Source organism: Canis lupus, chromosome 13, assembly GCF_011100685.1.
Source record: "Canis lupus familiaris isolate Mischka breed German Shepherd chromosome 13, alternate assembly UU_Cfam_GSD_1.0, whole genome shotgun sequence".
Classification (NCBI taxonomy): Eukaryota; Metazoa; Chordata; class Mammalia; order Carnivora; family Canidae; genus Canis; species Canis lupus.
The window spans coordinates 1,938,314-1,966,010 of NC_049234.1; the positions used below are offsets into that span (position 1 = coordinate 1,938,314).

At 41.1% G+C, this 27,697-nt stretch overlaps 1 protein-coding gene and 1 non-coding gene across 9 annotated transcripts in view; one reads left to right on the forward strand and one right to left on the reverse strand.

Annotated features, from left to right (window-relative positions):
- Positions 1 to 6,620, forward strand: part of VPS13B (vacuolar protein sorting 13 homolog B) — a 734,128-nt gene extending 727,508 nt beyond the window's left edge. For 4 of the 7 annotated variants that reach the window (XM_038555165.1, XM_038555167.1, XM_038555166.1 and 1 more), the window contains 3 exons: positions 561 to 663; positions 1,223 to 1,472; positions 5,200 to 6,620. In XM_038555165.1, coding sequence (XP_038411093.1) covers positions 561 to 663; positions 1,223 to 1,472; positions 5,200 to 5,448 — 602 coding nt within the window. In that variant the 3' untranslated portion in view covers positions 5,449 to 6,620. The remainder of the gene's footprint in view (positions 1 to 560; positions 664 to 1,222; positions 1,473 to 5,199) is intronic. The other 3 variants (XM_038555164.1, XM_038555168.1, XM_038555163.1) reach the window with 1 other exon arrangement.
- A 955-nt stretch (positions 6,621 to 7,575) lies between these two features.
- On the reverse strand, positions 7,576 to 24,107 carry LOC606860. Of its 2 annotated transcripts, XR_005368418.1 has the most exons (5): positions 24,093 to 24,107; positions 23,743 to 23,894; positions 22,662 to 22,788; positions 14,212 to 14,340; positions 7,576 to 7,685 (listed from the first exon to the last, which is right to left on the reverse strand). It is a non-coding gene; the product is annotated as a cytochrome c oxidase subunit 6C (transcript). The 2 variants fall into 2 exon arrangements; XR_005368419.1 differs by lacking the exon at positions 24,093 to 24,107 and having other exon boundaries at positions 23,755 to 23,909.
- Positions 24,108 to 27,697: the final 3,590 nt, after the last annotated feature.

The window sequence follows — 27,697 nt, forward strand, 5'->3', positions numbered from 1 at the left end:
TGCTGGGTGCCCTCATTTGGTACTGGCACCAGGGCGAGTGGGTCATAAACCAGAGGCCCTAAGAGTGCTCATAAATGTATATGGATTCATGTTTAACAGCTGGATTAAGTCACTTAAATGCTGTATCTAGGCAAACCGTGTGCTTTTGTGTGCAACTGTGTGTGTGTGTGGTGTTTTATTTGCCCAGCCACACCACAGATACAGAAGTATTATAACATTAAGCAAGGAAGTCCGCTAACAATCGTGACTTTTTTATCACATAAATTGTAATGGTGTGTGAGCTATTGCTCAGGACGATTACTCCCAGGATGCTATGCTTCCATTAATTGCCAGTCCTGTCGATGCTTGGACTGTGGTTCATTCATTGTTCAGTTTGTAGCTAACCAGAGTTAAGAGCATTGCAGTGTTTAATGATTATCTGTACACTTGCTTCCAAAGATTTGACATCATTTTGGATCCTGTAGCATTTTATGGATGGCTGTAAACAGATGACATCACTACAGCATGGAACTGGTTTCCAGAAAACAACTAGTAAAACTCTCTTACTTCTCTTACCACAGGTATTTTACATGGAGCTGGACTTTCTCAGCTTCCCAAACAGCGCTACCAGCCAAGTGATCTACATGCTGACCAGGCTCCAAATAGCCACGTCAAATATGTCTGGTAAAATGATCTAGACACTTGTTCAACTGCACATGTATGTTAAGAGGGCCTGCTCTGCTCTCAAGCTCATGGGCCCTGCTTTCAGGGGAAATCCAAGACTGCTTGCAGCATCTAAGGCAGCACAAGAGCATGTTGGAGCCACGGAGAGGCTGCTATCCCCAGATGTGGGGGGCTGGCCGCAGTACTCCCTGCCTCTCACACACACACACCCCAGGGGGCGGGTGGGGGGGCTGCCTATTGACAAAGAAGCCCAGAACTGCTGAGGGGACCTGGGATTCCCTGTAAAGCCCACATTCTAACAGAGGTGACCTTTTCTATTGGGAAGAAAAGGAGCCGAGGGAAATCTTTGTCCCCGGGAGGAGCTAGATTATGGTGACCAGAGTCAGTCTGAGAATTGAAGTGACAATTACATTTCAAGCTAAAATTAATAGATTGGTGAGAGCCCTTTGCCTTTGGGGAACCTTATGTGAGAACACCCCAGCCCTTGGTAAAGTGAGTGCAAATACACGACCATCTTTTCCAAACTGGCTTCTCGCCTCACTTTTTTCCTTTGAAACAGGAAAATGCTGCAGTCTCTGGGCCGACCAGAAGTCCACATGGCCCTGGAGGTGGTTATGGTGAGGGGCTCAGGCCAGGAACACGAAGGGTGCTTGCTGCTGACATCAGAAGTGCTCTTTGTGGTGAGTGTCAGCGAGGACACGCAGCAGCAGGCCTTCCCCATCACGGAGATTGACTGTGCACAGGACAGCAAGCAAAGCAACCTGTTCACTGTGCAGCTGAGGCAGCCAAGAGTGGCCTGTGATGTGGAGGTACGTTTCAGAAAACAGGGTGATTGTCGCTGACTACTGTTAAGCAGGCACTTCTGAGCCTGCAGCCTCTGGAGTGGCTGCTGGAGACCAGCAGGGCTGTCAGAGGAAGCAGCATAGAGGGCCCAGGGGCCAGTGCAGAAGCAAGTGGGAAGGTGTGTATTGGAGCCTGTCATGGGGGAGCCCAGCAACAGGCCAGGTGAACTCGAGGCCTGGGGTTAAGCCACTGTATGAACTGAACAGGGCTTGGTTATCAGCAGGTGGGGGTGCTGGGGTAGACGGGACAGCAGAGCTCCAGACCCAGCAGGTCCTTACCAGATGGCTAGGGTCAAGGCAGCAATCCCATGCTGCTACTCCATGGAGCAGGCTCAGATGTGCTGCAGCAGTCTGGAGACAGGGGAGGACAGCCACAGAAGTGGGGATACCATGAAACAAGATGCAGCCAGTAGGCCAGACCTTCTCAAGCTCACAGACCAGGAAGTCTAATTCACTTCCTCCCCATTTCCACCCCAGGACTTCAGGGGTCAAAATTTTGTGCATAAAGCTCTTTGCTTGTACTGCTCTGTATTCTGTGTTCCCTTCCCCACAGAAGAGATTCCCATCTCCTATGTACTGTGGGGTACCTCCTGGGGACACTCCTTAGGATCTTGGGGCAGCTCCCTGGCCACATAGCTTCTGTGCTGGGTGCTGGCTCCTGGCTACACATAAGATGATATGGAGCAGATGCTCAAGCAGGGTGTAGTGGGGGTCAGGGTGAACCCTGACAAGAATGGCACCAGCTTCCTGCAGTCCAGCGTCAGGTGAACAGGTACACCCGTTTGGAAAACTGTTGTTCCTGCCTCCCTGCTGACTGCCTGAGCTGACCTAAGAAACAGACATCTTTGTCCACAAGCAAGACGAGAGTTAAATCAGTGGCAAGCTGGAGCCTGTTGGTCCTAACCTAGGACCTGAGTGGCCCCAGGAAAGGACAACAAACCTTCCTCTAGCAGGTCCTGCCCAACTCCTTATTCTCTTCCTGGTATGGGAGCCTGTCTCCCTTGCACCGTTTGGGTAAAATCATCTGAGAAGATGGAAGGCGGCCAACCACAACAACTCTGAGATTTCTCTAGCTTCTTGGATCCTAATCAGTCAGACTTTAAGCTGGGGCTTGGCACTAGATGTACATTGCTGCTTCGAGCTGATGACTTTCTGGGAATAAACAGAGGTCAGATGTCCAGGCTGACTTTAGATCTGCCAAAATCTTCTGATCCAATTGACAATAAAGCAGCAGTGATCTGGCTACAGGATTTGGCAGGGGATAGTATCATTATCTTCAAGTCCTTGGTCCTTAACGAGAAACTTCCAAGGCCCTAAGGAATATCTAGGACCATCGTTATTTCTTAGCTGCTTGGGAAATATTTCATATCTTAAGCTGAGACTGGAGATTCAGCCTTTGCTATTAAACTGTCTCTACCATCACCAACTGTGATCCTTCTCTCTGGCTTTTCTGCTGGAGGAGGGTCTGTGGGGAATTAGCATAGCTGGAAAGGAACAGACCTGCTTCTCTAGGGGTTTAATGAGATGATAGCTGGAGTCACCACTCCTACAAGTTGCCAAGGTTAATTGAGACCATGGAATCATGGAGTTAGAAGCAGAAGCACTGACACACTGGACACGGTGCTCAACACTGGTCTTCCATTGGCACTCAGGGCTAAGGGGGTTGGGGAAGGGTGAGGTGGGAGGGCCCATCATTGGGGATGGCTCCAGCAGAGAGGCAGGAAAAGAGGACTGTGCGCAAGAATACTGCAGGGCAGCTGCTGGGTTTGCCAGGCAGCACCTGGCACAGGACAGCAAAAGTAGGTATCCAGTATGCCTTCAGCCCCCAGATTCTGCTTTCTCCGAATCTTTCCCCCCTCTCCCCTCAACTCCTCCCAAATCCCGCGTCCGAACCCTGACCCTTCCCCCACTCACCATACGGTAGAACAAGATGCTCATTTCTTTCCCGTGACAGTACACCCTTCCTTACAAGGGCCCTAATCCAATGTATTTGCAAACCGGGGGTGGGGAGTTCACTCAGCAGTGCCCTGGGCACAGTGAATTTTCCTCAGCTGCCGTGCGTCCAGTCAGTACGCGTCACATACCAATCTAACGCACAGATGGAAGCTGGGCTAGGAAGCCTACCCACCGTCTTCCAGGGAAAACTAAGAGTATTCTAAGATCTTGTATAAAGTGGCTCTTCTGGTTTTTTGCTTTAGATACTAGGGAACACAGCTCCTTTGAATTTTGGAAGGAATTAATTTGTAGATGACATCATTCGGTATACTGAAATGTGGCAGGATTCAGATTTTTTAAATCAGCATTTGCTTTTCTTGGTTAAATGCAGCCATTTTTAGGGGGGTAATTGCTTAATATGCCTGGCACATTATTGAAATCCCTTATGAGAGGCTCAGAATGAGTCAGAAGGTCAGTTTATTCCTTGGCCAGGTTCCTTTCACAGCACGGGTTTTCCTGTGCTGCTGTTCAGGAGGAGCAATTAAGACTTTCTGTGTATTCAAAGCTTTCCAGCTAAATTCTGACCCCATCAAATGATATCATCAGAGCTCTGGCTTCTGCCTGCTGGTACACAGCTTTCAGTCAGCAAAACTTTGGGGGCCTTTCTTTTCTTTCCCAAGCTTAAAAATATGGGATCTGATTCCCTTTCTCTAGGGCAGCCCCTTTACTCCCTACCATCCCACTGGCTTTCTGCAGCTTTTAAAACACCCTTGGCTATCTCCGTACCCTACATAGAAACACATAAATTCTTACATTACTACTTTGAGAGCCCAAAAGCCCTCGTTAAAATATTTTTACTTCTTCAGAGTGGTCCTGCCAACATTTGGTAGGTATAGACCACTGGAAAGGTCAGTGGCTACCTGATTCCCACGGATCAGTGGCTTACACTGGAAACTTCCCCATCCACGTGATCTACACACTAGATAGCTACAGAATTTCAGGGTGGGAAGAATTTATAGCTCCAACTGCCTTTGATGGGTGCTTTCTTAGAAAATCGCACTTAAGAACTGAGGTAGTATATCTCAAGTTCTCCTGTTTGAGTTCCACTGAAGATGAGCCAGACTTTTATGAACCATAAATGTACTTTGCATCCTCCCCTTTTTTCCATAAAAATTTCCTTCCTCTGCCCAGTTTTTCTATTTTCTCTGGCTTTAAATCCTAGTGTTTATAAAAACAGAAAATGTTACAGTTCAAAAGGTATTTATTTTTTTAATGCTCTGTCCAAAGCCACTGGTTTGAAAAGAGGTGCTCTTCTCCACAATTTTTTTCTGTCAAACTGAAGAGATTCAAGGAGACAGGCAAACAACTTTTATTTCAGGGTGTGAGTCTAATGTTGATTTAAGTAGAAACACTTTTCTTCCTTGTTCCTGAGCTGGTTGGTAAAGAGCAGTGCTAGATGTTTAATGAGTTAAAATGTTACCAAATCGTCAACTTCAAACATGGGAATTTTACACACCAGATGCTTATTCAAAGGTCTTCTTAACAGTCTCATGCAGAGCTTCTGTTGTGCTCCTCAAAGTGTGGTTATTGCCACAGCTCAGAAAAAAAATAAAAAGCACGGGTTTTGCATAAAATGACTTTATCAGAAGACCTAAAGGCATAATACTCAGATGTATCAAGGCAAAAGCAAAAGGCATAATTTTGTCTTGGAAGTCCCATTATGAGGGTTTGGCAACTGAAAACTTTTTTTGGATCCCAGGTGGATGGAGCCCGAGAGAGACTGTCAGAACAACAGTACAACAGACTTGTGGACTACATCACAAAGACATCTTGTCACCTGGCCCCCAGCTGCTCTTCTATGCAGACCCCATGCCCAGTGGTGGCTGTGGAACCTCTCCCGTCCACTGTGAAAACATATCACTATATGGTTGATCCACATTTTGCTCAAGTCTTCATTAGTAAATTTACCATGGTAAAAAATAAAGCCCTGAGGAAAGGGTTCCCTTGAGTCCTCTCTTGAGGTGTTGATCCCTGCATGTGCAATTTATTCTTGAAAAAGAAACTGAACTAGCTCTAATAACATCTAATATGGACACAGGCCAATACTTTTACAATTATAGGTAATTTTCCAAAAATTCTAAAATTAATTGATTCTTCTCCCTAAAACTATCATTAAAATGCAATGATAAAAAACAAAACAAAACAAAAAAACAACCTTGTTCCTTTCCCATTTGGAGATGGTGATTAAAAGAATCTCTGTGTTGTCATTTCATTACACATGTATTCTACCTTTTGCTAATGGTATTTGATAAAATGTTTACTATAATTAAGATCTGTTAACTCGCTGCTCTAACACAAAATGTGGTCAGGCCTTAGAATGGAGAGACTGGTTAAAACTTCATCCCCAACTGCATCTGTTTCTACGCTGAAACACTGTTTTTGCCCAATATCCTCCTCTACAAACATTTGGAATCTTTAAAGGATTTTATTTAAGTTGTTAAATTTATTAAAGTGATGCTCCTCTTTAAGCGAAACCTGCTATGTATATTTCCACTTTAAAGGCTACAGGTTACTGAAATTTACAAGACCTTCTCATGACTGTCCAAGTACACTGTAGAAAAAAAAAGTTTCATCAATTTATGTTTTAGCAAGCAAGCCTATGTGTCTACCAATGAAAACAGACCCAAAGGGCTCAGGTGAGTTTCTCTAGTTCCATAAAGAAAACACACTATTAGGAATTCCCTGTGACACACTCTCATGTTAGAGGTTTAGCAGAAGAATATTCATACTGTCCTGGGGTACTGGAGGGAAGGTCAAGAACCCTAGTGTTAACCTTAACAATGAGCCAGTTTATTTTGAATGGATCAAACATGAAAATATTCCCAATGTCTGATACTATTTTTGCATTCAGTCTCACATGTCATCAGGCATGGAAGTCACTGCATAATTGTTTCTGGAAAGCAAGACTGAATTCAGATTAAACATGAAAAACTGATTCTCCCATTAGTCTGTTGTGTCACACTCGTTTAGGAAAGTGACTGCTTTGTCAACCTCTAAAGTAACTATTTTTAAGAATGTATATATGTATTATTGTAGCTTTGTCATTTTGCATACTACTTCTAAGAATTGTTATATAAATTGAAAATAAAAGGAATCCTTGAATTACTGACCACATACAAATGTGTATTGTTACCAGGTGTTTTTCAAATGCAAGCTTTCACCAATTCCTGGGTTTAATACAGCTCACATTATTAGGACCCAAGAATTTTGTAGGAGTTAAAAAGGCTAAGAAACAGTTTCTGTTACCAAACAAAGTGCCAATCAGTGATAAACTTAGTTCAGGCTAAATACACTTAATTTTTAAAACTCTCAAAAAAATAAAAAAAATAAAAAATAAATAAAACTCTCTGTACTATCACTCTGATCACCAAAAAGGATTAATATAGGGGAGAAACGTCATCCTAAGACTTCCCCCAAAATAAGTTCCCACACTCTCAATCATTAGCAGACACTAATAACTTTTTCTTAACTAGATATATATGCCAACTTATGTACACATACTGTTAGCTCTTCAATAAAGCAATACTGTTATTTAATTATCTATTATATCTGGTGGTTGATCCAGCAGAGCAACTACTAAACAGTGACGTGATGATGAAGCCCAAGAACATTATTTTTTTTTTAAGATTTATTTTTATTTATTTATGATAGACCGAGAGAGAGAGAGAGAGAGAGAAAGAGAGGCAGAGACACAGGCAGAGGGAGAAGCAGGCTCCATGCCGGGAGCCTGACACGGGACTCGATCCCTGGGCCAAAGGCAGGCACGAAACCGCTGAGCCACCCAGGGATCCCCCCAAGAACATTATTTTATTGAAAATAAAAATAAATAATTCTGTCCCTTCTAAGAGCAAACAGTATAGTAGTCGTAGAGGTTCATGGAGACCCCCTTAAATCCATGACCAAGAAGGTACACCTACAAGTATTTCAGTGAAATGAACACCAAAGCAATAAAAAATATCCTTTAACAGTGAAACTTTTAAGAAATCTTAAAATCCAGTTATCTTCCTAGGTTCGTACATACAGTTAAAATCTCCAACTCTGAATTATCGGGAATAATTAAAGACTTAGTCCAAAACATTTTTTAGTTGTTTATTAAGAGAAACTATTCCATAACCCAGTGTTCGTGTTTCATAGCTCAGGAACACAGGACAGTCAAGCTTCAATGAAACACAACCCAAAGAAATTCTGTGGAAAAAAACACAGTGGCTTAAGTTAATAACAAGCATTCTCTCTTAATACCTCACCATGCTTAAAATCACATGAGGTCTACTCCCACTAGTGGAGCCGAGTCAGACCATTTCAGGCTACCTGAGCTCCAGGTCCATTCTCTGCCAAGGTCTCTGACCATCCTGACCAGTTCTGGGCATATTACACCTTACTCTGATTTATTGTTTTTCAGACCAAATTTTGCCTATTCTTCCCTCTCAAATCCATTCTCCTCCATTCCCTTCTCATACCTCCATACTGTTCTTAAAAGCAGCAGCTCATCTGTTCTAAATAGTATGTCTATTCCTGTCTCCAAATCTGTTTTTCTTACTGATTTTTAAACACATTAAAAAAAAAAAAAAAAAAAGGTAACCTAACAAGTATTACACATTAGCCTGTTAACATCTGACTATGAAATGCACATACCCACTGTGGAAATTGTGAAAATGTCAAAGTTACAAGAAAGCAGCAATGTTAAGATTCCATACAGGCCATTAATATTTTGATTTTTTTTTTTTTACCTTCAATCTTTTTTTCTGTGCAATTTTTATTAAACACAGACCACCCTTTATACACATTTTCTATTTATATAATAATCTCATGTTACTTTGAATATCATTTCTAATGGACATAATGTAATAATCTGTGGTATGAAACAGTCATTCTGTATTAATTTTCCAACCACTGGAAACAAAGTTCTTCCTACTTTTTCTAAATAATGCAGTAGATACTTCGTTCATGCATCTATGTGCATTTCAGATTATTTCCTTTAAGATAAACAACTACAGAAATGAACATTATAGATTTTAATCTTCTGTTAGGCAAAAGTTACTTATATTCAAAATTATCCTTGAGTCTTTTAAAAAACTAGAATCCACTGCAGCAAGTCTCATACACCCAGGAAAGATCATTCATACACACACACACACCATGAACACTACAGCTGGAATGCTTATTCTGGTACATTCTGCCTAAAAAGCAGACTGACATTCCCCTTGTCACATCAAACTCAGGAGTGGTGGATAGAATCTTAAATTGTTCTAATTGCTTTTCTCGTTAAGCCTGAATAAAGTTAAATACATGAATGATGAAATTCCAAAGTATAGTTTCACATGCTTTCAAATTTAGTAGATGACCTTTCATCAGCACACAAGTCACTTCCTTCATAGTCAACAGAACCTTATCTATGAGGCATAAGGACTTTGTGGATATAATAAACCAAGTCAGGATCTCTGGAGGGCCACCAAGTCACTTATGGACACCCAACTAAACTATAAAAGGAGTAAAAAATTCTTTACTTCTAAAAGAGTTTCCTAATGCCCATCTAGCAAGCAATAGCAGAACATCTGAAATGATTCTGAATATAAAAAGCAAGAGTTGTGAGAACTCTAGAAACCAGTTAAGGAGCTGTAGCAACCAAACACTAATAAAACAAAAACACAAAAGGGCAAGAAATTTCATGGAATTCTTGCTCACTCTTGCCTCACCCCCCCCTCCTTGGTGCAGCACAGTGTGGTCCAGAGGAAACTGACCAATTCCTGGCTCCTCTCTCAGGATAGAAAGTAAAAAATAAAAATTGCTTGCAACATTCTGACCTGTTTGAGATCTTCCCAAAGGACCATTTTCTATCTTGCCTATCTCTGGAATGGCATACTTGAGATATAAGAGTGCAAGCAGCTGAAAGCAGTGGGGGTCCCATGACACAAGAGCTACAGAGGGCCTGCAGACTCACAGGTACCACCTATGGGCAAGACTGTGGGCGGAGGAATGCAAGGAACAGTGAATGCTCCTAGAGGAAGCAGGGATGAGACTCTCAGAAATTAACACTTAAAAGGAATAAAGTATACACAAGAACTGGAACAAATGCACACAGGGAAAAGATGTATCTCCAGAAGAAGTTTCAGATAATCCTGAGCCTTTAGTGAAGATCTTCCCCTGCAAGGAGGTAATCCACAAAGGGGAGGGGTGGCTGTTACTCAAATGCCCTAACTACAGCAAAAGCCATACAAAGAAAAAGGAAAATATGGTCCACTCAAAGCAACAAAATTTCCAAAAACTCACACTGAAGAGACACAAGCCTCTAACTAAACAAAGACTTTAAAACAACAGCCTTAAATATTGCTCAATGAGCCAAAAGAGAACTTGGACAGACAACTAAATGAAATCAAGAAAATACACAAAAACTTAAAAAAAAATCAAAATCAAAACTATGGTGCAGAAAAATAAAGTAACTGAACTGAAAAAATAAATCTCTAGAGGGGTTCAACAGCAGACTCACACAAAAGAATCAGCAAACTTGGAACAGTTCATTTGAATTATTGAGTCTGAGAAGCAAAAAGAAAAAAGAATGAACAATAGAACTTAAGAGACCTATGGGACATCATCAAAAAGACCCATACACACTTATGGAAATCCCAGGAAAGCAAAGAGCAGAAGGCTTATTTGAAGAAATAATAGCTGAAAAGTTCTTAAATTTGAGGAAAGAAGTGAATATACAAATGCAAATACAAGAAGTTACTTGGAAGTAGAATAAACTCAAAGAAACCCATACCAAGATATAACCACTCTGTCAAGAACCAAAGACAGGAATGCCTTGGTTGAGCATCAGCCTTCAGCTCAGGGCGGGATCTGGGGATCCTGGGATCATGTCCCACACATCAGGCTCCCCAGAGGGAGCCTGCATCTCCCTCTGCCTAGGTCTCTGCCTCTCTCTCTCTCTCTCTGTCTCGCTCATGAATAAGTAAAATCTTAAAAAACAAACAAAAAAACAAAGACAATGGATCTTGAAAGCAGCGAGAAACTTTATGTGATCACCTACGTCACCTCCGTAGGACTATATGGGGATTTTTCAGCAGAAACCTTGCACGTAGGAATGCTGTCAGATGATATATCTAAAGTGGTCACAAAATAACAACCAAAAATACAGCATCTAGCAAAACTGACCTTCAAAAATGACAAAGAAAGATAAACAAAAGCTAAAGATCAGGAGTTCCTCGCCACTAGACTTGCAATGGGAGTTCTTCAAGCTGAAACAAAAGTACACCAAACATTAACTCAAAGCCATGTGAAAATATAAAGTTCCCTGGTAAAGGCAAATATATGGAAAAATATAAACCAGCATTACTAGAATTGTTTCATAACTCCATTTTTAATTTTGTAGGATTTAAAACACAAAAATAATTTTAAAAACTATGTTAATGGGTACACTACATATAATTTGTGACAATAAAGCAGGGGAGCAGAGCTATTAAAGAGTGATAGTTTTGTGATTGAAAATATCACATTCTGAAGTAGACTGTTGTAATTTTTTCATATCCTATGCAATACCAAAGGTAACCACAAAGAAAATATCCACAGAATACACACAAAAGGAAATGAAAAGGGGATCAAAACATGTCACTATAAAAAAATTAAAAGGTATTAAGAGAGGATATGAAGGATACACAGCAACAAAATGGCAAATTAAATCTTTCCTTATCAAGTAACTATCTTAAATGTAAAGAATGTAAAGAACTCAACAACACACATGGCCAACAGACACATAAAAAGATGTTCAGTATCATTAATCATTAGGGAAATGCAAATCAAAACCAGAATGAGACATCACCTCAAACCAGTCAGAATGCTAGTATCAAAAATAGGAAAAGAAAAAAAAAGACAACAGATAACAAGTGTTGGTGAGGATATGGAGAAAAGAGAACCCTGATGCACTGTTGGTGGGAATGTAAACTGGTGCAACCACTGTGGAAAACAGTACAGAGGTTCCTCAAAGTTAAAGATAAAATTACCATACAACCCAATTAATTCCACTACTGGATACACATACGTATGCGCACATGCACACACTGAAATATTACTCAGCCATAAAAAAGAATGAGATCTTGCCATTTGCCAAAACATGGATAAATCTATAGGATATTATGCTAAGTGAAGCAAGTCAGGAAACAGACTCATAAATACAGAGAACTGGGTGCAGAAGGGAAGAGGAGGGGAGGATGGGTAAAAGAGGTGAAAAGTTTTAAGAGTTACAAACTTCCAGTTATAAAATAAGTCATGGAAATGAAAAGTACAATAGAGGGAGAAAAAATATTAAATTAGAAACAGATGCAAAACGTAGCAACATAATATAAGCCATATATGAAAAGTCCACAGTTAATAACATACTCACTGGTCAAAGCCTAGAAGCTTTTTCTCTAAGATCAAGAAAAAGATAAGGATGTCCACTCTTACCACTTCAATTCAATAAAGAACTGGAAGTCCAAGCCAGAACAATTAAGCAAGAGAAATAAGACATACAAATCGGGAAAGAAAAGGTAAGACTATCTCTGTTTGCAGGTGACCTGGTCTTATATGTAAAAACCCTACACGTAAAAAACAATAAAGATTCCACCAAAAAATTGTTAGGATAGGGGTGCGTGGGTGGCTCAGTTGCTTAAGTGTCTCACCCTTGATTTGGTCTCAGGTCATAATCTCAGGGTTGTGAGATCGAGCCCTGGGTCAGGCTCTGTGCTGAGCATGGGGCCTGCTTAAGATTCTCTCTCTCCTCCTCCCTCCCTTCCCTCAGCTTGTGCACACTCTCTTTCTCAAAAAAACCTGTTAGAATAAACTAACTGAGCAAAATTACAAGATACAAAATCAACACAAAAAACCAGTTGTGTTTCTATCCACTAACAATGAATAATCAGAAAAAAAAATAAGAAAACAGTTCCAAGTATGATAGCATCAAAAAGAACAAAATACACAGGAATATTTAACCAAGAATGCAAAAGACCTATATATTGAAACTACAAAACACGGCTGAAAAAAATTAAAGACACACAAACAAATGGAAATCTCGTGTTCATGGAATACTTGTAATTGCTAAGATGTCCATATCACCCAAAGTGAGCTATATATACAATGCAATCCCTATCAAAATCCCAAAAGCATTTTTGCAGAGGTAGAAAAATCCAACCTAAAATTCATATAAACTATCAAGGGACCCTGAATAGCCTAAACAGTCTTGAAAAAAAAAGTTGAAGGACTAACACTTCCTAATTCCAAAACTTACTATAAAGCCACAGTAATCAAAATAGTGTGGTATGATATAAAAGCAGAAATATAAACCAATGCAATAGAACAGTCCAAATAAACACTCACATATCCAGTCAAAAAATTACCAACAAAGGTGCCAAGACCATCCACTGGAGAAAGGACAAGGTTTTCAACAAATACTGCTGGGAAACTCGATATTCACAAAAAAAGGAGAAGTATCCTTTTCTTACTTCATATCCAAAAATTAACACAAATGGATCAAACACCTAAAGGGGAGAGCTAAAACTATAAAAACTTACAAGAAAACTTAAGAGAACCTTCATGACATTGGATTTGGCAATGATTTCTTGGATAGGGTACCAAAAACACAGGTAACAACAGAAATTACATAAATTAGACTCCATCAAAATTTTAAATGTCTGTGCAAAAGATACAATTAACAGAGTGAAAAGGTAACCTACAAAATGGGAGAAAATATTTGTAAATCATATCTGATAAGAAGTCTGAAGAACAACTCAATAACGAAAAAACCCCAATCCGATTAAAATGGGTGAAGAATTTGATTAGACATTTCTCCAAAGAGGATAATAAATGGTCGGCAAGCATGAGGAAAGATGATCCACAACCTTAACCATTAGGAAATACAAATCAAAATCCAGTACCACCTCACACCTATTAGGTGGGTACTATGAAAAAAACTAAGTATTGACAAACAAGTAGTAAAACTGGAAAATGGTGCAGCCACTATGTTAAACAGTATAGTATTTCCTTTCAACGTTGATAATAGAATTACTATATGATCCAAGCCATTCCACTTCTGGGTACATACTCAAAAGTATTAAAAGAAGAGGTTTTATTTTTTTTATTTTTTTTTTTTTAAAAGAAGAGGTTTTAAAAGAGATATTTGCAAATATCATAGCAACTTCATTGGGGGGGAGGGGCAGAGGCAGGCTTCATACCCCGCTCAATCTCACAACCCTGAGATCATGACCTAAGCCAAAATCAAGAGTCAAATGCTTAACCAACTGAGCCATCCAGGCACCCCTAACATAGCAACATTATTTACAATAGTCAAAAGGTGGAAGCAATCCAAATGTCCACCAAAGGTGAATGAATAAGCAAAATGTGGTATACGTACACCACAAAATGTTACTTAGCCTTAAAGAAGAAGGAAATTCTGACACATACTGTAATGGGTAAATTCTGAGGACATTATATTAAATAAAATTAGCCAAATACTATAGCCATTCAAATACTATATGATTTCACTTAAATGAAGTACTTACAAGTAATCAAATTCAGAGACACTAAGAATGGTGGTTGCCAGGGCATGGAGGAGAATGGAGAATAATTCAATGGATAGTTTTGGAAGATAAAAAGAGTTCTGGAGATTGGTTGTACAATAACATGAATATACTTAACAATCTGTGTATTTTACAATTAAAAACAATTTTTTAAACAGCCACATTACCTTTATATTCCAAATTCACTTTGCACTCTGAAAGATACCAGCCTTCTTCATCTCCTCAAAATCTTTCATAGAATCATAATTTCTGTAGAAATCTGCATATGCCTTCTTTCTTGGTTCAGCCACAGCAAACTAAAAAATAACACATCCCATTAGAGCTTATTTTTTAACCATTAGAAATAATATCCAAAAACAACATAAATCATAGTATTTATGTTCACCTTTAACTTGGAACTCTGTATTTCCTAAGAAAAGGTTGGAGGCACTGACACAGATGCAAGGGAAGATAAAGCAGCCTCTTGGAAACTACTCAGCAAGAAGAGCCTTCCTTGCCTGGGGACAGATTATTCCTTTTGCTGGGTGTGGGTGTGCAGAATGATAAAAGCCAAAGGAAGATACCTAGAAAGCTAAAAGGTTTTAGCAAAGGACAGACAGCCTTCCCTCCAGCAAAACCTAAATATTCCACAGCTGAGACATGCTAAAATTAAAATATTCTGGCTCAATTTGAAGTATATTAACTTCAAAGGAGTGAGATCAATTCAGTACCCAACTGCCTCTGAAAGACACAGGGAGTTTTCTATCTGGCAAGAACAGTTCTGGGTGATTTACACCTCAACATCATTTAAGCCCTTAGAATACACATTGACCTGTTTTGCACACCAGGAAAGGGGACTCAGAATTTAACTGACCTGATTAAGGTCTAGGAAGAAGCACTAAGTGGTAGGTGGTTCAACCAGGATTCAAACCCAGGTCTATCATTTGGCAAAGGTTGTATTTTCCACAAAACACTACCTGATAGATTTCAGTGTACAGGTTATAATCCAAAATCAAATTCCATCCTGCATATTAAACCAGTAAAAAATTCTTCATGTGCCCATCTACCTCCATTAGGTTAATGCAAAAATACAAGAATGACACCTGGTACTTATACAGTAAGAGACTTTACTTGACCAGTTTTACTACCTCACCTCCTATCTAAATTCTCAACTTCTTCAGTAAGACCAAGAGGCAGGAGTCCTAATGTAATCCTCTGAATTGAGGCCAGCCCATTACCCAGAAGGCAACTGGGGATTTCTTGTTAAAAAAATATTTTTTTCCCTTTCAATAATATGGTAAACTAATAAAGTAGCAAAAATAAAGTAAAAGACTCAGTGAACCCAAAAATAAAAGCAAATGGATGTTAGAACCCCACCTAAAGGGGATCCCTGTGTGGCGCAGCGGTTTGGCACCTGCCTTTGACCCAGGATCGAATCCCACGTCGGGCTCCCGGTGCATGGAGCCTGCTTCTCTCTCTGCCTAAGTCTCTGCCTCTCTCTCTCTCTTTCTGTGTGACTATCATAAATAAATAAAAATTAAAAAAAAAAAAAAGAACCCCACCTAAATTGTTTTCTGTTACATTTTAAATAGACTTTTTTAAGTCTGAAAAATCTGGACTTGGGCAACAAAAAGAATATAAGCTATCAATTTAGATCCACTACACCATAAGTTAGTTGAAACCCATAAAATCTATATAAGGCCTATCTGGATAAGCAAATACCTGAAGATTTAGGACAAGCCTAATTTGCGTAACAGTAATTGCTCTACATATGGGAAAAATCCATTCAGGATAATCACTGGTCATTGCCTCAAAATCTAACCTATATTAATGAATTTAGGCGTGGCAGATTCACTTAATCAAAAATTATTTAATGGATGGTAACTTCATGTAAAAAAAGCACAGAAACTGATGAAAATTGTGAAAATCAATCAAAACTAAGAACAAAATAAAGGCCAAATCTTTCAAAGCACTCAATACTAACTGGATAGGGGAAATGAAGAAGTGAGCATCTACTAAGAGAACCAAGTTTAGGGCAGCCCCGATGGCTTAATGGTTTAGTGCCGCCTTCAGCCCGGGGAGTGATCCTGGAGACCCTGGAGACCCTGGAGACCCAGGAGACCCAGGAGACCCAGGATCCAGTCCCATGTCGAGCTCCCTGCATGAAGCCCACTTCTCCCTCTGCCTGTGTCTCTGCCTCTCTCTCTCTGTCTCTCATGAATAAATAAATAAAACCTTTATTTAAAAAAAAAAAGTTTACACCTGCTTTATTCTTTAGGAAGAATCTGGATTCCTCAGTGCTTTGGGAACCTTCCTTCGATTCAAACACTAATGAACTATACACAAACACTGACTAATCTACCAAGCAAATTTTAAACCTTTTCATTCAGAACAGACTATGGGTCTGGCATGGTCCTAGCTCTTAATTTAGTAGAAGAGACACACCCTGAAGCAAGTATTACTTAAAATACAATGTGCCCAATACTGTACAGTCTGGTACAAAGTGATTAAGAACCTAGCAAAGCACAACCAACCCATCTGGAGGAATAGGCTGCAACTCCAAAAAGGAAACATTTGAGTGAGCCTTGAGGATAAACTGGAACTTGCCACACAAGGAGATGAAAGACATTCCTGCTGTGTACAAACCCATGGGAGAAAGCAGAATTTTGTAACAGCAAATAGTTATGAAGGGCTGGAGGGCTGAGTATATTGGACTGCTGGGAAGACAATGGAAAGGCAAAAAGAGAAAGGCAAAAGGGGCTAATGAGAAAGTATCTTAAAATCAAAACTAAGTTTCAGCAAATCACCCATGACCCTTTAATAAGTGATGAAACCAATTCAGATGATTGCAACCAGTCGTTAATGTATTTCTTACTGTAAGTAAAAAGTCTGAAAGCCACTGCACACTGGGCATGCAGGACTCCATACCATAAACAAATCTATTCTAGAAGCTGAATGTGGCAAGAATGTACACAGGTTACAAAGGCCTGATCTGATGTTTGACAGAGACAATGAGGACAACCAGAGTGAAGAAATGAGTTCCCAAAATTTCTCTTACTCCCACTTCATTTACTCATCCATCCATCCTTTTCCCACATTTATTTCATACCCACTACATGCCACGTAGCAAAGATCTCAAAGAGCAAGTAAAGGGTTTATTTATGCCTGTTTCCTCAAAGGGTCCTACAGCACAGACCCCTTAGTGCTTTTGCTCAAGTTGTTTTCCCTCCTCTTAGCACTTCAAATTCACTCTAACTTCCAAGGCACAAATTCTACCTTCTCTATCAAAGAGCTATGACTCACAATATACCCCTCACCCACTGGAAGAAACACACAAAAGCGGCAATCAACTATTGCTGATTGTACAGTTCACCTATTACATGGAGGACAGAGTCCTCCTTGCCCATCTCCAACTCTATTCTTGCAAACTGTGTATAAGCTGTTCTAGAAACAGCTCTGAGAAATGAAATGTCCTTTCGTTTATATTCTATCTTGCAATAATTATTTTTTACCTCCCCTAATATGACCCTAACTTCCTTAAAGACACAAATTTAGATGTATATACACTTAGTATACTCGAAAGCACGGACTCTATAGCACCTACCACTGTACTCAATTTCAGACACTACATTTTATTCAACAGATACTTTTAAGCATCTATTTGTCAGGCAACTGACGATGGGGTGCCCCTGCAAACAAAAAAGGCACCATGCCCTAATGAGTCTCAGTCTACTAAAAAAATAAGAACTAAACCAAAAATATTAAATACAAAGCACTGGAAGGCTCTAATTCCCTCATAGGCCATTATGACATAAATAACATGTATGATCATAAACATTTTTATAGAGAAAACTTGTAAATATAGCATGGAGACTTTGAGAAACACAAAGCACATAGGAGTATTCTGGGAAAAAGGTGGCATAGGAACACCAGGAATCTCTCCCCACCTTCACAACAACTGTATTAGCACAATCTGTGAAACTTTGGATCTCCTGAAAGAATGCAATTTCCAGAGGAAGGCTTAAACTGTAAATTGTGGTCAAGTTAATTTCATTCACTTTCAGCTTTTAGCAACCTAACAGCTACCCATTTTCCCCAGGCCCAAGGCAGGCAGCTGTGCATGTGTTCCTGGAGCAGCTTACACATAGCTTTTCTGGAATGAAGATGGGCAAGAAGGACCCTCTCCTCCATATACCAGGGATCTGTACTCTGATAGTAGATTGTTTTTGTTCACAGAGGCGCAAACAGGTTGGGGGCCACTGTTTTTGGCACTCCTTCTACTGTTCTTTTTCACCAGGTGAGCTACTTCCAGGGGACTTAAAAGAATAGAGAATCTTTTTCCCCCTCCCTTTTTTCTCCTTTTGGGAGCCAAAGGTATCTATACACACAATCCCCACAGATTACAGAATGGACTAAAGAATGACCCAACTGAGAACTGACCCAACTGTTGCTGTCTGCAACACTCATTCCAGATCCAAAGACAAAAACAGATTGAAAGGGAAAGAGTGGAAAAAAGATGTTCTATGCAAACAGTAACCAAAGGAGCAAGAGAGCTTTACTAATAGCAGACAAAACAGACTTTAAATCAAAAAACGATTACAGGAGACAAAGGATTTTATATAATCATAAAAGCTTCAATAGGATACGACCTTATAACACTTAGAAAAATTTACTCAGCAGTAACACCAGCAAAATATATAAATCAAAAACTGACAGAATTGAAGAGAAAAATAGTTCTACAGCTGAAGACTTCAATACTACAATCTCAGTAACAGATAAAACCAGACCAGATCTAAGTAAGGAAACAGAGGACTTAACTCATTAAACCAATCAGATCTAACACATATACAAAGAGCATTCCACCCCAACAACAGAATACACATTTTTTTTTTAAAACAGTGATTTATTTATTTACAAGAGAGAGCACTTACATGCATAGCAGGAGGAGGGAGAAGGAGAAACAGACTCCCCTGCTGAGCAGAGAGTCCCGTGCAGGCCTAGATCCCAGAACTCTGGGATCATGACCTAAGCTGAAGGTAGAAGCTGAACCAACTGAACCACCCAGATGCCCCCAGAATACACATGCTTCTCAATTGCACATGGGATATTTTCCACGACAGACCACATATTAGGCCATAAATTAAGTCTCAACAGATGTAAAGGCAGATATCATACAAAGTATGTTTTTTTTTTACAAAGTATGTTCTCTGATCATAATGGCATGAGATTAGAAATCAATAACAAAAGGAAAACTACAAAATTCACAAAACTATGGAGATTAAGCAACAAACTTTTAAACAACCAATGAATCAAAGAGAAATTAGGAATGAAATTAGAAAATATTTAGAGACAAATGAAAAAACAGGACACACCAAAACTTACAGGATTCAGTGACAATAGTGCTAAGGGGGGGAATTAAGTATAAATACATACATTAAAAAACGAGAGGGGATCCCTAGGTGGCTCAGCAGTTTAGTGCCTGCCTTTGGCCCAGGGCGCAATCCTGGAGTCCCGGGATCGAGTCCCATGTCAGGCTCCCTGCATGGAGCCTGCTTCTCCCTCTGCCTGTGTCTCTGCCTCTCTCTCTCTATGCCTATCATAAATAAATAAATAAATCTTAAAAAAAAAAAAAACAAAAACAAAAACAAAAAAAAACGAGAGAGGGGGGCAGCCTGGGTGGTTTAGCGGTTTAGCGCCGCCTTCCACCCAGGGCGTGATCCTGGAGATCCAGGATCAAGTCCCACATCAGGCTCCCTGCATGAGGCCTGCTTCCCCCTCTGCCTGTGTCTCTGTCTCTCTCTCTCTCTGTGTCTCTCATGAATAAAGAAATAAAAATCTTTAAAACAAAACAAAAAAACAAGAGAGGGGCACCTAGGTGGCTCAGTGGTTAAGCATCTGCCTTTGGCTCAGTTCCTAATCCTGGGTCCTGGAATAGAGTCCTGCATTGGGCTCTCCAACTGGAAGCCTGCTTCACCTCTGCATATGCCTCTGCCTCTCTCTCTAATAACTAAAATCTTAAAAAAGAGAGAGATCTCAAATCAACAACCTAACATTACAACTTAAGAAACCAGAAAAAGAACAAAATAAACCAAAAGCTAGAAGGAAGGAAACAATAAAGATTAGATAGAGCAGAGATCAACAAAACAGAGACTCTGGGGAAAATGAAAGAAATCAACAAGGCCAAAAACTGGTTCTTCAAAAACATCAACATAATTGACAGCCCTTTAGCAAGATGGGCTAAGAAGCAAGGGGAAAAGATTTAAATTACTAAAATCAGGAATGAAAGTGGAGACATTACTACAGATTCTAAGAGGGTAGTATAACAACTATATACCAACAAACTGGATAACTTAGAGGAAATGGATAAATTCCCACAAACACAAAACCTACCAAGACTAAATCACAAAGAAAGAGAAAATCTGAGCTATAACTAGTAAGGACATTGAACCAGTAATCAAAATAATTCCTAATAAAGAAAAGCCCTGGATCTGATGACTTCACTGGTCAATTCTACAAAAAATTATCAATCCTTCTGAAATCTTTCCAAGCAACTGAAGTGGAAACACTAACTCATTTTATGAGGCCAGCATTACCCTGATACCAAAGCTAGACAAACACTACAAGAAAACTACAGACCAATATTCCCTATGAACACTGACACACACAAAAAATCTTTAACAAAAACTAGCAAATTGAATTCAGCAGCATATTAAAAGAACTGTACACCATTACCACGGGAGGTATATTCCTGGAATGCATGGATGGTTCAATACACAATGGTTCAACATAAAGAAATCCATCAATGTAATATACATTAACAGAATAAGTGAAAATAAAAACCACAATAATCTCAATGCAGAAAAAGCACTTGACAAATTCAATATCCTGTCATGATAAAAACACTCTAAGAATAGAATGAAACTATCTCAACATAATCCATGGGATGTCCACTTTTGTCACTGCCATTCAACACAGTTCTAGCCAGAGCAGTTTTGCAAGAAAGAGAAATAAAAGGCATTTAAATGGGAAAGGAAGAAGCAAAATCATCTGTTTATAGATGATGTATGTAGAGAAAACCCTAAATATTCCACACAGAAAAAACCTGTTAGAATCAATAAATAAATTCAGCAAAATTGGATATAAAATGTATGACAGTACTACAGAAAACAGTATGGTGGTTGCTTGAAAAGTTAAACATAGAATTACCATATGATCTATCATTCCACCTCTGAATATATACTGAAAAAATTAACCCATGTTCATAGGAGCATTACTCACAATAGCTAAAACATGGAAGCAACCTAAGTGTCCATCAAAGGTGAGTGAATAAGCAAAATGTAGTACAGACATACAATGGAATGTTATTCAGTCTTAAAAAGGAAGGAAATTCTGACATACACTACTACATGGATGAACCCTGGGGTCATTGTGCTAACCGAAATAAGCCAGTTACAAAAAGACAAAATAATGTAGGATTCCATTTATATGAGGTACCTAGAGTAGTCAAAGTAAGATACCGAAATATTAGTTTTATGGACTGGGAGTAGAAAAGAGATGGGTTTGTTGTTTAATGGATATAGTTTCAGGTTTTACAAGATGAAAGAGTTATGGAGATGGACTATGGTGATGGCCACACAACATTATAAATGTATTTAATACCACCGAAGTGTACACTTAAAAATGGCTAAATTTTATGTGTATTTTACCATAATACAAAACATTTATTAAAAAACCACCAAAAAAAAAAAAAAAAACCCACCAAAGTGGGCAGCCAGGTGGCTCAGCGGTTTAGCGCCTGGAGACCCGGGATTGAGTCCCATGTCAGGCTCCCTGCATGGAGCCTGCTTCTCCCTCTGCCTGTGTCTCTGCCTCGCTCTCTCTGTCTCTCATGAATAAATAAATAAAATCTTAAAAACAACAAACACCAAAGGTCATGTGTTAGAACCCACAAAAGGTACAGCATTAAAATGCAGTTCTGTAGCAACAAATGCTTCAAGCTGCCAAACACTGCCTTCCTCATCCCTCTGCTTTAGTAAAATTATACCCTTTTGTTATGGACTGATTTGTTTTCCAAAATTCATGTGCTAAAGTCTTAAACCCCTAGCACCTCAGAATTTAACACTATTTGGAGATAGGTCTTTAAAGAGGCAAATTAAAATGAAATTTGTACGGTGAGTTCTAATCCAATATGCTTAGCATCTTTACACCAGGAGATTAAAAAAAAAAAAAAAAAAAAAAAAAAAAACCCATGTTAGCACAGAGACCAATGTGAAGACAAAGGGAGAAACCCATCTACAAGCCAAGGAGAGGCTTCAAGAGAAATCAACCTTGCAGCCACATTGATCTTGGATTTCTAGCCTCCAGAACAATAAATAAAAGTTGTTTAAGCCACCCAGTTTGTTGCACTTTGGCAGACCTAGCAAATTAATACAGCAGCTTTTAGAAATGGAGGACAAGCTATCTAGGGAATAGGAGGTATTTTCCTGACACGGAGAGAGCGGAGGAAGGAGAAGGGAGCACATTAAAGAGGGAGCTTCTTTCAAAGACTCAGGGCTACTTATGAAAATACATTTTCATATTTAAAACACACATTTTTGAACCAAAAATGGACCAAAGTAAAAAATCAAACATACGTTACCTTATAAAAAGCTGCAACCCCCAGGGATACAGCGAAGGCTCCAACGATATGAAATCGCAGACGCTTGGCCAGAAGGCCTCGCATCTGAGGTTTCGTTAAAGCACTTGAAGTCATGGTAGTTCTTCTCCTTGATAGTAAAATAATAAAAACAACTGAGAACACAGTAAGATATCTGCAGAACTCTTAAGACACAATGCACTTCAGAGGGGCACAGGCATGACTCCTCCCGCAAAGCCTGAGGTGTTTAAAGGCTTAGCCTGCTTCAGGGTTTTGGGTTGTTTCCCTCCAGCAGGCTGAATGACTACCCTAAATAAGCAAGGTCACTGTAATAAGTAATAGTAGCCGGGGAGCAAAAATTAGGAAACAAGTATCTCCCAACCACAGTTAAGATAAGCGGTGGCTCTAGCCTGACAAGTGCAAACGGATTTACAGCCCTGTTACTCTTCTACCAATCTACCATCGGCTCATTATTCCCATTTCATTGACGAGAAAACTAGGGCACACGGAGATGACGCGTAATTTTTCCAAGGTTACGGGAGAAGCTATTTTAACTCTGGCAGGAGCCCAGCAGGGGCCTCCACCCAGGGACCGGACCGAGGCGCGGCCCCGCAGACCCTCGGCCGCCTGGGCCGGGTGGCGCGCTGGGAGGCCGCAAGACGCCCCCCGAGGCACAGGGACCCTTTTCCAGCTGCCACACAGCACGGACCGCGCGCAGACACTGCTCCTTCCCCTACGTTGCCCCTTAGGATGCCGACCGGCTGCGGGAAAAAGTGAAAACCCTGGGGCTGGACGAGTCAAATGACCCCTCCAAGGTCACGCTGAAGGGAGGCAAGTACACAGCCGAGCCCAGGCCCCCGCCGGCCGCCCCAGTCCCGCGGCCCCTCACGCCCCCGCAGCCCCGCCGGGCCGTCGGCCTCCGGAAGCCGCGGCGGGGGCGTGCAGGGGTCGACCCCTGGAGAGGTTCGAGGCTGCCCGGCCGCAGATGCGGGCACAACTCAACTCCAGGACAGAGCGAGAGCAGGCAACAGGACGCAGCAGCCACACGAACCCTGAAGTGGGACACGAGAGCAACACGACTCACCTTCACACCTACCTCAAACCTGACGTCCTTCCTAACAGAAATGGACGGCGCCCGAGCAGTGCGCAGGCGCAGAAGTCCCAGCGGCGGGGAGGACCCAGCGACGGTGGCCTGAAGAGTCCAAAAGGCCTCTGGCGCGCCTCCGGCTTTCACGGCTGAAGTTCACGAGTGTGTTAGCTTTTTCCTGTAATATCTTGAACTAAAAGCTTGACCTTCTGAGTCGGTTTCTTTAGTAAATTGGAGCTATTAATCTTACTGATATACAGAGTTGATATGACTTATTAGAGAATACAAAGATATTTCATATGGAGAGAGAGAGGGAGAGAGAGATTTTACAGATTTTATTTACTCACCAAAGAGAGAGGGAGGCAGAGGCCCAGGCAGAGGGAGAAGCAGGCTCCTCGCAGGGAGCCCGACGTGGGACTCGATCCCGGGTCTCCAGGGTCACGACCTGAGCCAAAGGCAGACGCTGAACCACTGCCCCAGCCTGGTGCCCCTAATATGTAACATTTTTAAACGTACCTCACAAATACAGTACAAATCGTCCTGGGCCCATGCTGGGCCGGAAACGTGTGCAATCCGTCATTTTCATTAACTGCCCCTATGTGAATAATCATGTGGTTTGGGTAAAGGTGAATAAGACAGCCAAGTTCTAGGAGCTCAGAGCTTAGCCAATAAAACTGACATAAACAGATCAATAATCCCAAGTGATGGGCGCTTCCGCAGAGACATGACCTAGCCACAGTAGGAGCAATTACCTGTCTGGCAGAGCTGCACAAGTTCTGGTAGAAGTATTTGTTTGGGGTTTTTAGTAAAAGACAAGTGTCTTAAAGGAAGGCAACTGGAAGTTTATGAAAAGTGGTGTGTAAGGGTAAGGCTCTTGTGCTGTAGGGGTGTCAGGCTTGGTTTTTATTGAAATAACCCGGATTTATAGTGTTGTTTAAGTCAATTCAGCAAGCACTGTGGAAGATACATTAGGGTATAAACTACACACGGTATAAATTCATCATATATTGATCAAGCATTTACTAAGTACCCAGGTTCTGCTATATAGAAGGACAAATCTTCAAGGAGGTAACATGCTTGTCAGGGAGTCTTAGTTCCCAATGGACACTGTCATTTTGTGAAACCTTTTGGCCACACAGAAAAGGTGCTAATTGAGGGTCAGAGTGGGTTTGTACCTCAGTAACAATCTTTCCAGACTCTTTATCAATGATCTACCCAGCTAAAAATCTTTACATGGGATTTGCCCAGGTGGTAATGTGTTCCCATTTTCTTTTTATCCCCACTCCCAAAACTGGCCCCGAGAGCAAGCAGTAAATTTTAGAATTCATAGGGTTTGTTGCGTATTGAACAATTAGGGAAAGCTTCAGGGAAGTCATGGAAGAGATGGAAATGGAGCTGAGCCTCAATCTATTAGAGAGAGCTGGAGAAGTGGAGAAATCTAAGAGACAAAATTGGTCAGAAGAATGTAGCAAAGACAGACACACTGAGGGAGCAGAGCTTAGCCAGCATGGAGTGCTGAGCAGTGGTTTAAGAACACTGGATGGGTAGAGAAGCACAGGGCCAATCATAATAATTCAAGGTGACACATGAATAGAACCTGAATGGGCATGAATAGCTTGGAAGGGTCATTATTCTACCACCACAAAAGGCATGGTCATGATTTGTAATGTCTAAAAAATATTTCTATTCTTTTCTCAGGCATATGGTAGGGCCATGCATCCCTGATGCCTTTAAAGTTAGGATATGACTTGCTTTGTCCAATGCAAGATAACTGGAAGTGATGTGTAGAAGTGATGTGTGGAAGCCTCAGGGTAGAAGCTTTACAATACAGCATGTGGTTTGCCATGTTCTCTTTGCCCTGCCTTTGTTATAAGGGAAGTATTGAGTGAGATAGCACCTATGTCAGCTGGATCTGGGAGAGATCAAGATAAACAGAGCCTTCCTACTATCTTGCACTGGCCAGACTCAATGAGTGAGAAATACATGGTATGGTAGCTGTGATCCACTGAGATTCAGGGGTTGTTTGGTCCGATAGACGAACTTTGCTTTTCCTGATTGGTAGAAGAAGTTAAGAAATGTGTCTGTTTTAGTTAGGGATGTGGGTATGTAAATGCTGAGACAGGTAAGTAATAGAGACCATGGAGTGTGAAGAGGAAAGGGGGACATTAAGCTGGCACTTAATGGTAAATAAGATATGTGCATCACCACACCTTCTCCTAAATTGAAAACAAAATGGTTTATCCATGTTAGAGGCATCCCTGGGCCCACCCCTGAGCTCTTCAGAGGTTCCCAGAGAAACCCTGAGTTTTACAATAAAACCCCATCTGTTGCTCAAGAGCTCTCCAGCTGTTGGCCCAAGGGAACTCTGGATATGTGGAGCCCTCAAGAAGGTTTTCCCCCTGAGGCATCAGCATCTCAAGTCTTCTTAGGCTGATAAGACACTGTATCCTAAGGGACTCTGGACCCCCTGAAGTGTGCATGTGGATCAGGGACATGTTTTCGGGCCACCTCAAGGCCAAGTTGCTGCCTCACTGTGTCATAAACTCTATGTAGCACCCAATAGTTTGCAAAACATGTTCAATTTTGTGTTTTCATTTTGTCCTCTCAATAATCCCATAAGATGAGCAGGTATTCTTGTATTTTAGATAAAGACACTGAAGGTTCAGCGGTAGAAAAATAGCAGAACTGAGAATAGAATCTAGTGAGATTCCTCTCATAACAGAGTTGTGAAGAGTACCTCCAGAAGAACAAATCTACCTCAGTGGACACCACTCATGAGTCTGTGATGATTTATTGAGCACCTATTATGTGCTCTGTGTTGCTATCCCTAATGGCTGAGAGTATAGTCCCAAGAAGCCACAGAGGATACTCCTCAAATCAGATTATTTCATAACCACTCATTTCTCGTTAGTTGAATAGATACAGCCTCCTAGGTCCCACTGAGAAAACCTAAGAAGCTATTAATTCAAACTAATAGGCCCTTCCTCACTGACCTCCAAATCCCACTGCAGCCATTGCCACAGCCACGATGCCCAAACGAAAGAAGCAGAATCAGCAGCAGCCACCGCCACCACAACAGCCCCCACTGCCAGAGCGGGAGGAGATGGGAGATGAAGAGGATAAGAGTCCCATCGGATCATCCAGCTTTCTGGGCCTCCCCCCCTGGCCAATGGAAAGCCTGGTGACCCCAAGTCAGCCCCAAACTGGAATCCACCCACATGTCCACCATCAGTAGAATGGATAAATAAGTTGTGCGTGCATGCAATGGGATACTACACTGCAATGAAAATTAACGAACTCCTGCTACAGGCAACCTGGATGAATCTCACAAACGGTGTTGAGTGAAAGGAGCCAGACAGAAAAGAATGCAGACTCTCTTCACAGAGGTCCTCCAGGATCAAGAGGACCAATGATTCCACCACTGCTGAGCCTCCCACCTCCTCCCAGGGGCAGAGGCCCAATTCGGGGAGTCTTGGGCCCCAGGTGCGGCCCGCCAATATGGTTGTGGCTGGTGGGGGGCCAATACTGAACCTCTTTTTCCTGGACCAGGCCATGAGGGTCCTTCCAGAGGAGGCTTTCACAAAGAACAGAGAAACCCTGAAGGCTCAAAAGTTGGTCTCTTATCATATACACCTGCCCGCCCAAGGATGGCCCCCAAGTTATGGAAGACAAATCCTTTTTTTTTTTTTTTTTTTTTTTTTTTTTTTTAAATTTTTATTTATTTATGACAGTCGAGAGAGAGAGAGAGAGAGAGAGAGGCAGAGACACAGGCCGAGGGAGAAGCAGGCTCCATGCACCAGGAGCCCGATGTGGGATTCGATCCCGGGTCTCCAGGATCACGCCCTGGGCCAAAGGCAGGCGCCAAACCGCTGCGCCACCCAGGGATCCCTGGAAGACAAATCCAACCTCCCTGTCTGCCAACACTTTGCCAAAAAGGGCCACTGTTGATATG